Source organism: Corvus moneduloides, chromosome 1 (genome assembly GCF_009650955.1).
Source record: "Corvus moneduloides isolate bCorMon1 chromosome 1, bCorMon1.pri, whole genome shotgun sequence".
Lineage (NCBI taxonomy): Eukaryota > Metazoa > Chordata > Aves > Passeriformes > Corvidae > Corvus > Corvus moneduloides.
The window spans coordinates 49,856,660-49,874,027 of NC_045476.1; the positions used below are offsets into that span (position 1 = coordinate 49,856,660).

Sequence of the window (17,368 nt, forward strand, 5' to 3'; positions counted from 1 at the left end):
TGTCCACATGCTCTGATCTTCCTTGCAGAGCTGTGGTGTGGCCTTGTGAGCACTACACTGTGTCACTGCTTTCAGGGTGTGCATGTTGTGTCACAGATGTAGGAGAGGGAACTTGTTTACAGAGGCAGAAACCCTCCCAAATGCTGGGTATTCTGTGGACACACCCTTAAGAAAGAAATGTTTTGCTTGTTTCCTGCTGCTTCAGCTTCAGCTCAGTGCACTGAATGGGCAGCCTTGGGCCTGTGCAACAGGAGAGACACAAGCACCACAGAGCAGTCACAAGGCCCCAGGGACGCCAGGCTCCCCGCTGCTCATGAGGATTGCTGGGGTTTCTTGGCTCCTCGCCTCATCTGCTGCCCTGTTTTTAGGATTCGTCAGTGTGTCTGCAGAAGACATTGGTTGCACTTCAGTCTTGGCTTTATTGTAGATGCTCTTTGTGGAGGGGTTTCCCAGTTTTTCTCCATTTGGCAGCACTCCCGTGACTACAGAAGCACCTCTAGACCAGGTAGGGTAGAATGGCCTTCAGAGAACTGAGTGAGCAGCACAGCTGGACAGAAGCACTACAGCAGGTTATATGTACACAATTTTCACTATAGCTGATTCTTTCATGCACTTGAAAACAGGATCCTTATGCACATTAATTTTAAAACTAGCTCAGAGTGGGGATATGAAGATCCAAGGGAGCAGCAGAAGCAGTATTTCTCTAATCCTGCCTTTCCCTAGGCTAAGAGCTTGGCCTCTTCAGGGACCCAGCCTAGCTGATGCAAATTAATTTAGAATCCACACTGGAAGAGCTGAATGTGCATCCACTACCTGAGACGAACGAGATTCTGGGCTGGCCTCACATGGAAAATCCATTTTCAAGCTTAGATGTGGTCTTCCCTAGGAAAGGAGGTGGTGAAAGACCTGTAGGGTGCTTCAGAGGAGGCTGAAGCTTGTCTCATAAAAGGTGTGATTTCACACCCTGACAACCTCCCCAAAATACTGCTTCCCTTCGCATTCGCCGGGAGGACAGTTGGAGAATTCATACGTTCGTGATGCAGGAGGAGGTCAGCAGCCTTTCAAGGAGTATGTGCTACCTCTAGAGGCCAGCAGGCTCTGCCTTGCAGCCAGTACCAGCACTTGCCTCCTTCCAGCTGCTCAATCCCAGTCCCCTGGGCTTTGTCCCCTGGCTCATTCCAGTGCAGGCGCAGGAGAGCGACTCCCTTGGTGCTGCAGTGCTCAGGAAATGAGGCGCCCAGATTCTGCAATGATATTCCCAGGGTGGCTGAAGAGCCCCCAAGGTCTCCCTGTGCACGTGGCACATTCATGAACATCGAGATAAACAAGAACAACTGAAAAGCTGCTTTTATGTAGGTGGAGCACCAAGATCCAAAGATGAAAGGCAGCTGCAAAGACTGGTCCTTCATACATTATGTGGCTCAAATGCAGACTACAACAAAAAAAAAAATCAGAAAAATAGCCAATTGCATTTTTTCAATATTAAATTTTTATTATATACAAAAATATTTTGTTGGGAATTAACAGAATTTCATCATTTGTACATTAACATTTTTATGTCTGGCTGTGTTTATTGTGAAAATATTAGCTGTGAAAAAGACAAAGGGGGGGATTCTTAGAAAACAAGTCACAATTTAAAAATGTCCCACATAGTAGCTGACTTTATCAGTATGAAGTCACAATGCTAACAAGTCCCATAGCCTAGGCCTGCTCTACAGTACTGTATTCAAACAATTAGGTACTAAATAATTTCCAGGTTCACATTAAAAAATTTATCTAATAGTTAAGATTTTTCTTGTAGGAAGTTTTCAGCTAAAGAAACTATTTTTTTTACAGGAGAGCAGTTTTGAAAGTTTTACAAATGTCAAATCCAGGTTAATTTAATATACTGTAGAAATAATAAAAAAAACAAAACCATGAGAGCTTCCAACTGGCAAAACCAGTTGTGAGAAGACGCAAGGTAAGGAAACGCACGGTGACAGAGTTCTAGTACACATTTAAACCCAAACACAACCACGATCCTACAGTTCTTAGCCTGGTGTGGGGTCGGAGAGCAGCAAACTTTCTGGTGTTTTAAACCCCACAGAAGCAGTTCCCTTCCTTACACCACAGTGCACAAATGTTACACATGGGCAACATATGGGGGGTAGGGAAGGGATGCTTAACATGCATTTTCCTAGGGGGAAAAATATATTTGAACAGTTCTCTCCATACATAATTGTGTACAAGACCTAAACCAACAAAAATCAGTCAAAACCTTTTTTGCCTGTACAAAGCAACGCTGTTCATTTTGCTTTATGCTATGGATCATGTGAGAGGTCAGGTAATGGAGAGGTTGGGTTTTTGGAAGAGGCTCTACTGTATTCAGGTAAATGTTGGCTGCTTGTGGAGTAACCAACAGTTGGCTCAGCCATGGGAACAACCAAAATTGCAGGGAGAAGCAGTAGCATGGAGCTACTGACATAAAAGGGAAAAGGCTAAATGGGAGAAGTGTTTTCAGGACTACTTTAACTGTGTTACCCGACCACTGTCCTAGCAGCAAAAGGAACTCCATACCCAGTGAGCATAAGGAACAGTTCCAAATACCAAGAATAAAATTCATTTACTTCAAGTGTCATTTATTCTATAAATATTACTGAACCCCTGCTGAATAAATTCCATTTGTAGGTGAAACTGCTTAATGGCCCTCACCAAGCTGGGGTTTGTTTTTAAGCCTGTACCAGTAAATCCCAGCTGCAGTACCAGCAGAAGAACTGAGAATTCAGCAGTTGAAAATGCGACTGTGGAATAGTGCAGAGAATTCAGGTAAATTAGTAGACAGTGCCTGAATTACTTGCAGCACTTGCCCCTAAGTTTTATTTATGTATATGTATGTGTGTATGTGTGTGTGCATGAGCACATTTTTAGTATTAGAAGGCAAAGCTGCCTGTAAAAATAACCAAAACTGGTTAATTTACAAGTCTTTTCTCTGAATTGTTATTTTTAGGATCTATCTTGGGCATAAAAACAGTAAGTTATACCAGTCCTAAATACTGACGTTCATGTTAACTACTATTTCCTCTACAAGACACAAGTTGGGAATCCCAGACAATTCCCATTAGTAAGCCTGTTAAACGTGAAAACTAAGGACAGGCCAAAAAAGAAGAAATGCGGGAAAAAAAGAGAAGGGCCAGAACTTCACTTCAGCACTGTCAGTCACAACAGTCCACCAGAGAAAGTAAATTAAAGTACCTTGAAGGATAGAAACCCTTTCAGTGACCCAGGAGAGGTTTCTATTGCAGGGAGAGAAGGGCGCTGGGAGCTGAGGGGTATTTAAGGCAAGAGGCCCAGCAGACTATGAGTCTTTGATCCAGTACCCACTACACAGACACCAATAAAATGATCTCACCACTTTTGCAAAAGTAGCATCATGAAGTTTGGCAATAACCATGTGGTCCTTGAACTCTTTGGAATTTGGATGAGGCAGGAAACCTCACATGAAGCAAACAGCCTGTACAGATGTGCACGACATGCGACAGAGCTCCAGCTGCTGGTTGTCTGAGAGCTGCACCCACAGGCACAATGGGCAAGGGAGCAGCTGCTGCAGGAGGCACTGTCCATGCACTGGGACAAGGCCTCAAGGTTCAGTGTGAGTGGAGAAGCAAGCTACAGGAAGCCTGGATGGGAAACCACGGGAAAGGTGAAGGGAGTTTATGTTCACAATATTGGCTCATGCGTAAGGACAGGTAAGAACCCAGTTCCTGATCTCTGCAATGCTCTGCTTGATCGTTCTGCACTGGTCCTTGAGCTCAGCAGAGGCCAGCTGGGCTCAAGGGGGTACCTAGCCAGGGATTTTCTGTGTTTCAAAGAGAAAGAAGTTCCCTATTTCTTAGCTGAATCACCCTCTTCAAAAAACAAAACCAAACCCAGATGACTTCCTGAGCACTGAGCTGCAGGGAATTTGTACAGCAAGTCACTTAGGTATGATTTTAGAAGATGCAGTGAGTACAGAGGATGAGGAAATAAATGTCACAATTTGAGCTTAGCCAAGATGTGACAAGTTTATATAAACACAAATTCAAAAGCAATGAGCTGATCTGCCGTCCTGCTCCACAAAGCTTTTGTACAACTAAGTACACAGAGCTGCCCTGACCTGAGAACACAGCACAAGTCACGGATACTGCGTTGGTTATGAACTCCCTTTTCCTTGCCTACAAAGATCTGTGATTCTGCTCCATGTTTACCTTCGTTGTAGATTTGCAGAACATTTTGAAAGACCTTTATAAATCTATGCAAGATGACATATTCCATTTTAATTATCCCACTAAACTTGGACTGCATCTTGGCATGTGATGCAGAACCTAAAGCAGACCTGCTAACATTTAGAGAGAGCAAGGTAATCGCCTGGGTACACATGCACCACAATATTTACAGGAAAGTTGAGATTGGTGCGCACTTAAGTGAATTTTTGGTGAATTCAGGGAAATAACTTACAGATCTTGGCATACTGACTGTACTTCTATGTATAACTTTTCATTCACAGGGCAACTACAGTGTTCTATAAGTCTCTATATGTACAGAATTTTACAGCACCTCATGCACTGTCCAAAACAGATAGAAATTACAGATAAATATAGATTCTTTTTAGATTGAAATATCTGTATATTTAGAAAAATATACATTAGTAAACACAATAAACCAGGTAGAGAAGTGTACCAGTTCTAAAGTCTCACATGCAGGTACATTTCTGGATTAAATCATGGTATCTTAGTAATGTGATAACCAACATGAGCATTTTTTTGTTTTACCATCCACATACATACATATACACAGACAACTATTTCATAATTTACTTTTCTAAACTACTTAAATATTTATCTTGTGATACACACCACATATCTTAAACATTTAGCAGCATCTTCACCTCGCTCAGACACACCTATTGTAATCCTTAACAGTCAATGTAAAGTTTTCCTGTTAGTATCTGGAAAATCAATGTTTAGTACAGGATGAAATAACATGAAATGCCAGTTATTTTAACTCCTCCAAAACACTCTGAACAGGTGTTCTATGAAATGTTTTCACTTGCTCAAAATGAGCCTTTCATAGCGTCTTTCTCCGCTAATTGCACAACGCACAGGCCCCTGTCTGACAGCTGATGTAGCACACCCTGGCAGGTGGGGGCTGCCACTGCTGTGGATGTGACTGAAATGGCACCAGCATTTCAAGAACCTCCAAGAACATTCTTCTTAAAAAATAGTAACTGTTATTCTCATTCCGGTCATTCACCAGGTAGGGACAAACTAAGCAGAGTATCTGATGAAAATCTGACTTTGCCAAAACTACACAAAGAAAGAAACCAACCTCTCACTCCCTCTCACCATTAAACACACCAATGTGAACCCTCAAGATTTAGCAAACAGATGCAAGGGGTGTGCTGTTTGGGTTTAGGTTGTTTTCCCCCCACAACCTGACACACAGACATCCAGGTCAAACCTGCAGATACTTCCACACAATCTTTGTGCCAACCCAAGCAAGCCACCTTCTCTTCTTGCTTCAGAACTGCACTGCAGAATTGCGCACTGCCATCTACACCACCACCACCCAAAGGTCAGCCACGACGCTCCACAGCCTGATTTAAGCACACTGTGTGAACCAATAGCAAACACTAAAGCTTTAGTCTTTAGCAAATACGTGGCTATTCTGGAGATTGCTAACTAGGGAGACTCTCTTGACAGTATTTTCCCTGGGATGGAAACAGAATGAGAAAGGCTCTCCTGACTAAACCCTGATGTCTGTGTTTCATGTGTTTGGTCCAGTAAATTTATGGAAAAAAGATGAAAATAAGTGATGTTTGCAATATGAAGTACTGTGGTGTGTAAACTGAAGAGTCTTCTCATTCCTTTCACTGGGGAAGAGTGAACTCAGCCCACTTTTGGCATCACAAATAAGAGTATATTTCTAACTCATAATGAAAAGGCATCTTATCTGTCCAGACAGCACATCTTATTTACAGCATATGGAGGTCTCCCATGACACAGTACACACACACAGTTCAGTCATGTTCAGCACAGAGTGCCAAAAGCAAACCACTAAAATAGCCAAGCAACAGCCCTACTATCATTTGCTGCTACACACAACACTCCATTCGCTTCTCACAGCAGCCTCTGAGCAATAGGATCACGGAACGTGTCTCCTGGGGAAGAAAACTGCAAGTCCCATGCTGGCGCCACATTTAAGAGTTCTGCCAAACTGAAACAAAACCAGAGAAAACACATCCTAGAAAGCATAGCAATAAAAAAGCAGTGGTAAAACTTTTCCTTAGAGAATTTCATATTCCTTCTAAAAGACTGAAATCTCAGTATTAAGAGCCACGAAGATCTCCTGTGCTATACACAAGTTGAACTAACATTTTCCACACACACTGGGATTTCAAGTCTCCTCTGCCCCTCTTCCCCCACAACACCCAACTTTACAGGCTATGTAAAAACCATCTGTTGTATATGGGTGTTTTGAGGTTTTTTTTAAACACAGTTTCCTCTACTGCATCGACTCCATTTTTTCTTTTCCTTGTGCACATGAAAGTCTTTTGAGAGCCCCAGGAAGCAATGCTGTTTTACAGTGTCTAAGTCTGTCTTCCTCCAGAAATAGTTCTGAGGAAGATGCCTTTTGATAGCATTCCATGTCACACTTTGGTGTTGAAAAAGAATCCAGAAGCCAGGTGCCTGTCACCAGATGGAAGAGGAATTAAACAGATGACTTCAGTTTAGACACCTAACCCAGTATGTGATGGGGAATGTGACTATATACAACAGCTGACAGTGTCATATAAAACATGGTCACAAAAAGAGCTCATCTGAGCAACAAGCTGTATTTTCCTTCTGTTCTCATTAAGCAGAAATTTACATCAGCTTAAGTTTTGATCAATCAACCTGAACCTAATACGAATTATATCAATGAGCCTACTGAGGGGAAAATTGTCACTAAAAAGGAAATACATTGCAAACCAAAAAACTTATAAACAACATTGCTTTTTAGCAGTAAGCTTCCAATTCACAAGCTAGCTAATGAAAAATGCAATTAAAAACAATGTAAGGAAAAGCACAGAAATGCCATTACACAACACTCATAAAATACAGCAGTTGATCACACATGAATATTTAAAAGATAATTTAGAACCCAGCTAGACGTTCACAGGAAATGAAGCCACAGATCACTATACACATACAGAACAATGTCCTAAGAAAAGAAAATGCCTTTTTTTTTTTTTTTTTTAAAAGCAATGTGTTTTCACAAGCATGAACAAATAGTCCTAAGCATTAAGTGTCACCTACAAGGCTCCACATTGTCAGGTTCTCTCTCAAGCTACTTCACTATTATTCAAATTGCACTGAATTACCTTGCGCATGACTTTCTAATGTCAGTACTTCAACTGTAATGGGCTAACAGGTTGGCTCCTAAGAAAGCCTAATAAGCAGCTTGCAAGGTATTGCTCTGTATTATTTTAGGAGACAGATATAAGGGAACCTACACAAAAGTTACCTAAATCAAGAGATATCAAGAACTTGTGAAACATCAGGAATGCACCAACATGAAGCTGAAAGCTGGAGCAACGGACCTGTGTTTTTGTTACTGCTTTTAATATTTAAAATTCTGCTCCCATGAAATTAGTTTTTAAAGAAGAAAAAAAACCGAAGAAATTAAGTGTTCTTTCCTAGTAAGAGCTATAGACTTTTGATCAGTCAAACACTGACATTAAACAAATTTTACAAAAATTGTTTCAAGTATCCTTTTTTTAATCACAGTGAAAATGTAAGACCAAGATGTAAATGTTGAAAGTGAATGAAAGTTTCTTAGATGAAAAAGGCAAAGGTACTAAATCAAAACATAGAAAAATGCTTAAACGCATTTCCTTCATGTGATATGAATAGAAAGGTTATCTGTAAAAAGTTAGAAAAATTAAAATAAATTACATATTTAAGTACACTTTCTCTTCAACATTTTTATAAAAATTCAGAACAGTGTACTTTTGAATATACACAGAGTAAAAATGCACAGGTGCTGTAGGTTATCATCAGTATCTACACATCACATTTGCTGCCATTGGCTTTATTTGTTACTTAAGCTCCCACTGGAACCCCTCAATAGACCCAGCTGATGGGGACCCACTGCGGCTCCAGCCTCAGTCTCTCGATGGCCGTCTGCAGCTTCTCGAAGGCTTTGTCCAGGTTGTCATTTACAATGGTCAGGTCAAAGTAGTGGTTGTAGGCTCGCTGGATCCGGGCACTCTCATCCACTGTTTTTTTCAGATCAGTGTCCTGTGGAAGAGATTTTTAAGGATTAGTGAATCTAAATGTTACTAAAGATCTGAAGATAAGACTTGGCAAATCCTTATAGATGCAGAAGATCCCTTCGGTACGTACTGCAACTGACTGTTTAAAGCTAGATACTGAATATATTTTAAAAATAAGGAAGGTTTTCATTTATAGTAAATTCACACAGAAATTTAGCTAAAACACGTTGAAAGGGCTAAAAAAGTTTGGAGCTGTGTCAATAATGTTAAATATGGCAAGCAAATCTTGCAATTTTGAAGAGAATCAATAGAAGCAGGTGAACTTGGGCTGGTGTGCACAATGAGCAGTCAATCACTGTACGGCAATTGATGATACAATCAGAGCAAAATTAATACTTGAGGAATGACTGAGTCAATCAATTTTGTAAATTTATTTGTGCCCCTTTTATTTCCACAGAAGGCACCAAAAATCCAACATTTTAAATTAGTACGAAATGAAAGACAATTTCTAGCAGAATACAGCTCTAGAATACCTTACGGCTCTTAGAGACAACATTTCAGCCTTGCTCACCTGACACCAGTCCCTCATTTGTAAACTACTGCTGCATTATTGTAGTCCTGACATGAGCTGAAAAATATGCAGGAAATTTATATTCCTACATTATGAAACCTTTATAAAGTGTGTCTGAGCACGTTTTTGTGTTTTGCTAGTCCTACATTGTTTTAAAATTCCTCTCCATTTTTGCACAACAGCAATTTTTTTGTAAGCAGTTATGAGATTTGTCCCCCTTTACAGTATTTATTTCAATATTTTCAAGTCCTGATACAGCTGTCAATATAAAAGCCAAAATGAAAAACTAGGTTTGTCAATGGCCTTTTCTTCACAGTGAATGAAGGAGACAAGTAAATGTATGACCACAAGAGCCAGAATTTTTGTAATGGAATGTGTTAGGATGCTAGAAATAATACAGCCAGATCCACTAACAAGCAAACCATAATACTTTAAATGACATTTATTTTTCATTTGTTCAGGAAGCACAAGAATGTGAAATAGCAAGTCATACTCTTTATACCTGCATGGATGCGATTCAGAATCCGTAAAGACGCATAAATGCATATTTGAAATTTAATGATGCTCTTTATTATTCATAAAAAGTAATATAGAGGAAAGGATGTCCCTTAGGGAATCAAATATTAGGAAGTGCAGGAAATTACTTTTATACTTGTCTGGACAGTTTTAACCTTGCCTTCTTGTATATGCACCACAAAATTCAGGGTTCATTGGGGCAGGAAAGAGGAATGGTTGAGCATCCACAGATATACTAGAATGCATAATAACCAGAATCCATGACTAAAAATCACATACTCATTTAGTGCAAATACTAACCCACCCACCCATTTTATAGCTTTGAATGCCCTGTCAGCATTTTTTCAAGATGTTCCTACTAAGCTGCAGTGCTATTGTTATGAGCCATCAGGAAAACATGGCTTTTCTCCGTTGGGGAAATTGAACTGCTCAATCTGGTTTTTTTTGCTTTGCTCCTGCAGCTGGGAAAGTTCATGCCCATACAGAATATTTATAATTTGCTGCATTGGAGGAAATGTCTCATTTCCCTCTGCTACACACTGTGTCTCAGAAAGGGAGGGAAGATCTAATGAACAAAACATGCCACTTCACTTTATATGACAAATCCAAGGAACTTCAGGGGAAGCTGTTCAACACTTCCTATTCTGGCAGCTCTCAGCCATTCTCAGTGCAGCATGTGCTGCTGCAGCAGTGAAAACAAGGACTACCTGCACTCTTGGTTGGTTTTGTCTTTTGGTTTGGGGGTTTTTTTGGTTGGTTTGTTGGTTAGCGGGGGTTTTCTTCTCTTTTTTTTGACACAAGCTGCAATATCTTTCCCAAGCATTACAGATTCCATTTTAAAACACACATGTATTACAAGACAAACTGGAACAAAAATTTGGGTGGGGAGGGAGATGGGAAAGTCAAGGGAAGACATCTGCATAAAAGAACAATTTCTGCCATTCTGAAATATCTACCATTTGCTGCAAATAATCAAAGGTGACACTTCCCAAAGTACACATTACAAGTCATTTTTGTAATCAACATTTCTCTGTAAGGGTCTATTTTTAAGAAAGAAGCAATCTTCCTTATACATAGTATTTGATTAACTTCTGTTAGGTAATCAGCAGAAGTCTTGCCTAACTTTTCTTAGAGGCATTAATTTCAGAACAAATTCCATCTAAAATGAAAGGTAAAGAATTTTTTAAAAATCTAAGAACATCTTGTTCAAAGCAAACTAAGTAAGAAATGATCTGCTTACAGTGAGAAGTTTGGTTGTAATTCCAGCATCTACCACAGCCTTGTGCATAGCTCGCAAAGTCTCCAACTCTGGAGCAGCAATAAACACCACATAGGGCATGAATTCTGAAGTCCTCAGTATTTTCAGGGCCTAGAAGCAGAGAAGAAGAAAAAAAAAACACCAAAGTTTGGGAATGACTCACCACATCTCCCCATTACTTAAGGGACACCACAAAACTCACCTGATAAAATGGGCAGGAACACATAAGTGAAGATTCTTATTTCTATTTTAGAAATTCCTACATTGCCTTTTGAAATGCTCAGCATCATTCTTTCTTTGACTAAAAAGATTATTTACTACTCTGCAAGACTCCTCTTTCATGCAGAATTTAAGCTGTTTTTTTTCCATCTTTCTAACTCATTCCAAGTAAGTGCCACAAACACAAGAATCCAGTAGGTAACCATAACCTTGAAACCAGATAAGAAGCCTTCAAATTTGAAGGCATATCTCTTCACCTCTTCAGCACTATACTCCCACACTTGTAGTGTAACATTATAAATCATATACCTGTGGATTTACGTCCAAGATGCAGGTCCTTCCTGTCTGAACAACTTCAAGGATGGAATCAATTTTGGTGCCATAAAGGTTTCCTTCATACTCTCCATGTTCTAAGTATCTGCCAGCTTTAATATCTGTCTCCATTTCGCCTCGTGACACAAATCTGTATGCTTGCCCATCTTTTTCATCATCCCTTGGCTTTCGTGAAGTAACTAAACAAAAAACGTAAAATATAAATTGAATGTCTGCTTTCTATATTTGGAATATAAATATGAGACTGGACTGCCTATTAAGTTAGGGAGACCATAATACACATTATACAACTGTAATTGCTCCATGTACAGGTTTATTCATTATTCCAGATAAATTTTAAAACTGAGCATGGCCCCTCCTGTTCCCTTTATTTATATTCCTTCCTGTATGTTGCTTACCCACTCATTTGCCTATTTCCTTTGTCTTACTCCTTCACACCATATACAATACTCATTTATGTCATCTTTTTAATTATTTACTTAATAAAATATTTATTTAAGTGACTTGGAAATCAAGTGGACGTTTAACTCTCAAATGCCAAATGTACTTCTGAAAATAGCTGAGTACAACAAGATCAGCCCCATCCCACCCCCAAAACTTCTGCTCTCTGTATTTGCCCTGTTATTCAGGGTAAAATTACCTGAGCTAGCTATAAAGAAAGTTAGCTTAAATATCAGAAGCAGCCCAGCCACCGTAGCAGAATCTTAGTGGAGGCCAGCTAATGCTGCTTTCTAGGACAACTTCCCTTTTAAATTAGGGTAAATTCCCTATAGAAAGATTAAAGCCAGTACTTAAGTAAATCATTATCAGCTGTCTTGGGTGTTGGCTACACTGTGCAGTGCAGACATTACTTAAACAAGAAAGTAAAAATAAAATTTTAAAAGAATAAAATAAAATATAATATCATATTATTATTGACTTTGCTATCCTATCACCATATTAACTACCTGCTACTTACAGTTAATTAGATTTGAACTCTAGAACATATTAAACCTAACAGTCAATGCATTCCTTTGGTAATACTTGTGTCATCGCTTGGTGCAACTTGGTGATACAAGTGAAAAGCAATCTTCCTCTTCCAGTAATTCCTATCCACTTCAATATTATAGAAAACACAAGTTCCAAGAAAAACAATTATCTGAAGTGGTTAAGAATAAATATATTTCTAGAACATCTAGTTTTAGTCAAGATTCTACGGAAAGATTAAAACTATACTGCTTAATACAACACATTTTTAAAAATCATACATCAGTTTGCAATGAATTTTGGAGAGTGAGCTTTAACATTTTACAGGTAGGAGATGATTTAACAGTTCAGTTGTCCACTCTGAAGAAAAACCATGGCATCACAGCAATGTGGTGGATTAGAACTCAACACCAAGAACATGCTTCTCCCCGTAGCACAGTGGATCTATTTTACCCATTTCCCACCTCCTAAAACACATCCTACACAAATTTGTTTGTGAATAACTGGGAGAACTCCCTTCTAATCAAAGACACTGAGACCAACTAAGTTTACTGATTATCCCACTTAAAATCTGAACTAGAGAAGAGATTCTTTATACAGTAAACTGGGTATTGCATGTGCATGATTAGACTATCAGATTGGGAAAAGTTTACTTTTATACCTTTAAAGAATGTGCAAGAACTCCAAGTAAAAGCATTTTAACACTGTGTTGCATTACTTATATATATATATATTCAAGCGTCTATATAGCATTTTAGAGAAATAAGTAATTCTGAAGGTTTTTTTGAAATAGAATAAGAATTTTAGAAGAAATAAAAGGTCTTTTACTATTTTGCCAATATAAAATAATGAAATTCCCAGGAGAAGATTTCTTTAAAAAAGTAACACTGAGAAGTCAACCTCATTATCAGGTCCACAACCCAGTTCTAAATGTCCTGGCCAGTTTTGATGCTAGAGATTTAGCAAATGAAAGAGACTGGTTCTCTCATCTTGCACAATTCATCTTTCAGACCTGTCCTTCCTCCCATTACTATCAGATCTATTCCTTGCCCCCTGGAAACAGAAGGGAACAGGCTGGCTTTGAAATTCTGAAAAGCACATGGCAGGAGAATAATAACGTAGCTAGAGTGGGCTTCTCTGGTCAGCAGTCTAACAGGAGGGAGGAGTTACAAAAACAAAGGTGAATGAGCAAAATATCAGAAAGAAAGGCAAGAAAACATACTTAGGTAAAGGCAGCTTTTTTCTGGTGTTTATAGGGGAAAATATGAAAGACCATGTGCTTAAGGCTACATATATTAAAACATCAGACAGTTATACAAATCTTGGAGATCACAAACACTTACTTCAGTTTTACTGGAAGTTTGTTGCTTTTCCCTACATTTTTAATACAAAAGCAACAATTTATAATGCCTAGTCCACAGGTGGAAAACTACAAGGCAGACCTGAGAAACTCCACTGGCTGTTCATTACAGAAGGCTACTGGGAACTTATGGAATCCCCTCAGTAATGGACGGTGACTGACAACGAAGAAACCCACAGACTGAAATATTGTGCAGACAAAAACTGTTTTCTGCAGCATCATTTAAGTGCTAGTTACAAATATTTTCATGGTCATATGTTAGTTCAGTTGTCTGAAAACAGGAAGAGCTTTTTGTTTTCCCGCTCTATAATTTTTATGCTCTGACGAAATCACTCCTACACCAAATCACTAGGATAAACATCAGGTACTTTCCAGTTAATCAGACTCAAAGTATGGTATTATGACAGGAATGCTGACAACTTACATGGCACTGTAGTTCCAAATCTAGTAGGATTCAGTACAATAAACCTGTTCTTCAAACTCCTTCGCCCCACTCCTTGGGCCCCAATCAAGACCAGTGTTTTCCTCTGAAAAGGAGGCATTTTGGCTACTTCCTCATATATCTGGATTTCATGGCGATCAAATTCTACATTGAGAAATGTACAAAAACACTTTAATACACACTCAGTGCTGTAAGAAAAAAAATTAAGTAGTCCTGCTATTTATCAACAGATCCCATGTGAATATAAACAGTACTCAGAGGGCAGTAAGTCTGATACAAGACTTCTTGCTTTGAATTGGTTTGGGAATAAAATAGTTATCCCTCCATTACAGCATAAGGTCAGATTCTCACTTTTACTTTGAAGGAGAAAGTCTGTGTTTGATCAGAAGGAGAAAACTGTGACTAACAATTAGTGAGCTTTCACAGAATCATGGGATGGTTGAGGTTGGAAGGTACCTCTGGAAGGCATCTGGTCCACCCCAATGCCCAGGACCACATCCAGACATTGTTGAGTATCTCCAAGGAGGACAACTCCACAGCCTCTCTGGAAAACCCGTGCCAGTGCTCAGTCGCCCTCACAGTGGAAAAGGCGTTTTCTGGTGTTCAGACAGAGCCTCCTGTGTTGCTCGGCTCTTGCCCTGTCACTGGGCTACTCTCCAAAGAGCCCACCCAGCTCCAAACTCTTTGCACCCTCCCTTCAGGTATTTGTACACATTGATGAGACCTGTCCTGAGCCTCCTCTTCTCCAGATTGAACATTCCCAGCTGTCTTAGCTTTTTCTCATGGGTGAGATGCTCCAGTCCCTTTAACACCTTTGTATGTCCACATCTCTCTTGCACTAGGGAGGTGCCCAGTACACTTAGATGTGGCCTCACCAATGCTGAACAGAAGGGAAAAATCACATCCCCTCACCCCACTGGCAACAAACATTTCATTTTTCTTAACACCCAGTTTTAATCTGATTTCCACACACCAAATGATGTACTCAGCACAACCATGTCGGCACTGGTCACTATTGCTTTTAAATTATAAAAACTATCTGATCTATCAAACTTATAATCAAATATTTTATTGCAAATCTTTACCTCTGGATACACTAGACTCTGAGAGTTTTGAAACATAAAGAACTTCGACTTTCATGTAATATTAAGAGATACCTGCATTTCTTGTAGTGAGATACATCATCTTTTTCTTTTTTTTGCTGCTTATTGTTCCACAGAAAGGCCCTAGAAATAAAAAACTAAATGAACTCACAATTTCTGTTAAATTCCAAAGCTTATTTACATGAATATATGAATTTTTAGATTAATTAAATTTATAAGGACTACTCTAGAACTGTATATATCCTAGGGCAAGATATTACATCTATTTACATGGCCATCAAATGGTACTGGAAGAACTGCATACAGAGAAAAAAGTATTTTTCTAGAAAGCTTTGGAGAAGGCAGCAGTAAAATTCATGTTTAGCTTATTAACTTTTAGTCCATACTATAGAAAAAAAAAATTTTAAGAAGTGCACAATGCCTGTCCCACCTCATTCAGCTTTTCATCAGCAGGTGGCAAAAATGATTCATGTATCTTTGAACACTAAACAGAGACTTCACCCTTTGTCCTTCAGCCAAAGCCAAAATACAATATTCAGCTTTTCACAATAATCTGTATAATCTCCCACAGCAGTTTTTCTATTATTTATGAAGGCAGGAAAAGCAAAAAAAAAATGGAGTCAGAGCAAAATCTACTCCTGAAATTCACTCAATCTCACCTGAGTTGTCCCAGTCCCTCCTAACAAAAGCCTTTCTCTTCTCTTCCAGGAACTGGCTAGGAATTAGACCTGCACTTCCTCCTTCTTTGACATGACTAGCCTGGGGAAAAAAACCAATACAAATGATTATAATTAACCTGTGAGAAGCATTTTTCTCATCAACATGGTGTTACTGACTTCCTCACTGCCAGTTTCTCACTGGTGAGTGTTTATACATTTACTGCTGATACTTAGAAATTCAAAGTCAGATGTAAATATTAAAATTCTCCTTTACAATAATAGTGTCTTGCCATTGAGTATTAAAATTCAGAAAAATAAAATAAATCCAAGTTTCATTACTAGTTGCCATTACATTAGTAAGGTCCCATAGCCATAAAACTTGGGCATAAAATTCCAAAGTGGAATTCTCTGGCTCCAGACATTGAAGGCTCAGGTGACAAAACTCAAGGTTTTCTAGTATACAATATACTTATTTTACATTCTTGAGCTGCTCCAAACAGGTTCCAGTGCAGCTTATTAACTGTCATTTCCCAGTGAATGCCGTTAACACATCCTAATCCTGCCTTCAAGCTTTTTGCACTAAGCAACTACAGATTTAAAATCTTAGTAACTGAAGTATTCCTAGTAATGAAAATTTGGCTAAAATTCTCTATAAAATAATTTAATGGCAAGCTCAATTTTCAGCAAGCTTAGCACACATAAACACAGTTATGAAGTGTGTAATTCTCCATAAATCTTTTGCTTGCAATAAATCCTTCTTTTGCTAACAGGAGATGTTTGCTTTTCAACTTCTATACTTTTATCTATGACTGATTTTTTACAGTATGAAGTTTTCATTAACAGTCTAGCATTTCTAGAAAGCATGAGGAACTAAACTTTTCTTTCCTGGGGCATGATCTGCATAGCAATACACTATACTGATTTAACACATTTCAATTTTGCCAGATTGAGTGTTGAAGATTTATTTCTCCTGGACTCCCACAAGTTACAACCGGAGAGTTTGAAAAGCAATACAGAAGTCAGCATGGGAGCTAAACATCAAACTCCTCTGGAGTTCTGGAGTGTCTACTTCTGAAACTAATTAAGTTGGCAGCAATAAATTTTCAGCCTTCCCGACACTTTTTATTGTCTTTCTTTCTGCTATTACTGTCACTGAGAAGCAACAAAATTCAGCAGCTGTTGATGTATATTGGAATATTTTTGTTGCTTTTAAAGAAGTCATGTATCTTGTTCTCAGGCAGTGTCTGGCTCTCTTCTGCTTGTTACCTTGCAAAGGGTGAGCAACACAGGGGTAGAAAGGGAAATTAATAATGCCAAACTCTTCACCAGTTTTGAGGATTTCGGTTGAGAAAACTGTCTTAAAGGTTCACTTGTCCCATTTTCAAAGGCACTGATAATGTTTAATTCTGTGTATAGTGTCTTGGAAAAAATAAACATAGCATAAGCACTGGATTTCATTTCTACTGAAGGACTGAATGTAGAAATGCCACCTTAAACCAGGATGAACTGTTAATATTTGAAATAGTGCCAAACACTGTGACTGTGAGCATGCATGATACAGCTCACAGACACTGACCACCACTGTAGAAATAAAACATACAGCCTCTCCAAAGAGCTATTCTATTCAAATCCACAAGGTTAATTTCCCTCTCCTCAACTTTGAGCGCTC

At 38.9% G+C, this 17,368-nt stretch overlaps 1 protein-coding gene and 1 long non-coding RNA gene across 3 annotated transcripts in view; one reads left to right on the forward strand and one right to left on the reverse strand.

The window, feature by feature from the left end:
• Positions 1-1,469: 1,469 nt before the first annotated feature.
• Positions 1,470-17,368, reverse strand: part of MPP6 (membrane palmitoylated protein 6) — a 58,812-nt gene continuing 42,913 nt past the window's right edge. For both annotated transcript variants that reach the window (XM_032109496.1, XM_032109507.1), the window contains exons 7-12: positions 15,700-15,799; positions 15,095-15,163; positions 13,920-14,081; positions 11,146-11,348; positions 10,600-10,728; positions 1,470-8,297 (exon numbers count right to left, since the gene is read on the reverse strand). In XM_032109496.1, the coding sequence (XP_031965387.1) occupies positions 8,121-8,297; positions 10,600-10,728; positions 11,146-11,348; positions 13,920-14,081; positions 15,095-15,163; positions 15,700-15,799 (840 nt within the window). In that variant the 3' untranslated portion in view covers positions 1,470-8,120. The remainder of the gene's footprint in view (positions 8,298-10,599; positions 10,729-11,145; positions 11,349-13,919; positions 14,082-15,094; positions 15,164-15,699; positions 15,800-17,368) is intronic.
• Positions 15,796-16,815, forward strand: LOC116444284. The gene is made up of 2 exons (XR_004240262.1): positions 15,796-15,900; positions 16,645-16,815. It is a non-coding gene; the product is annotated as an uncharacterized LOC116444284 (long non-coding RNA).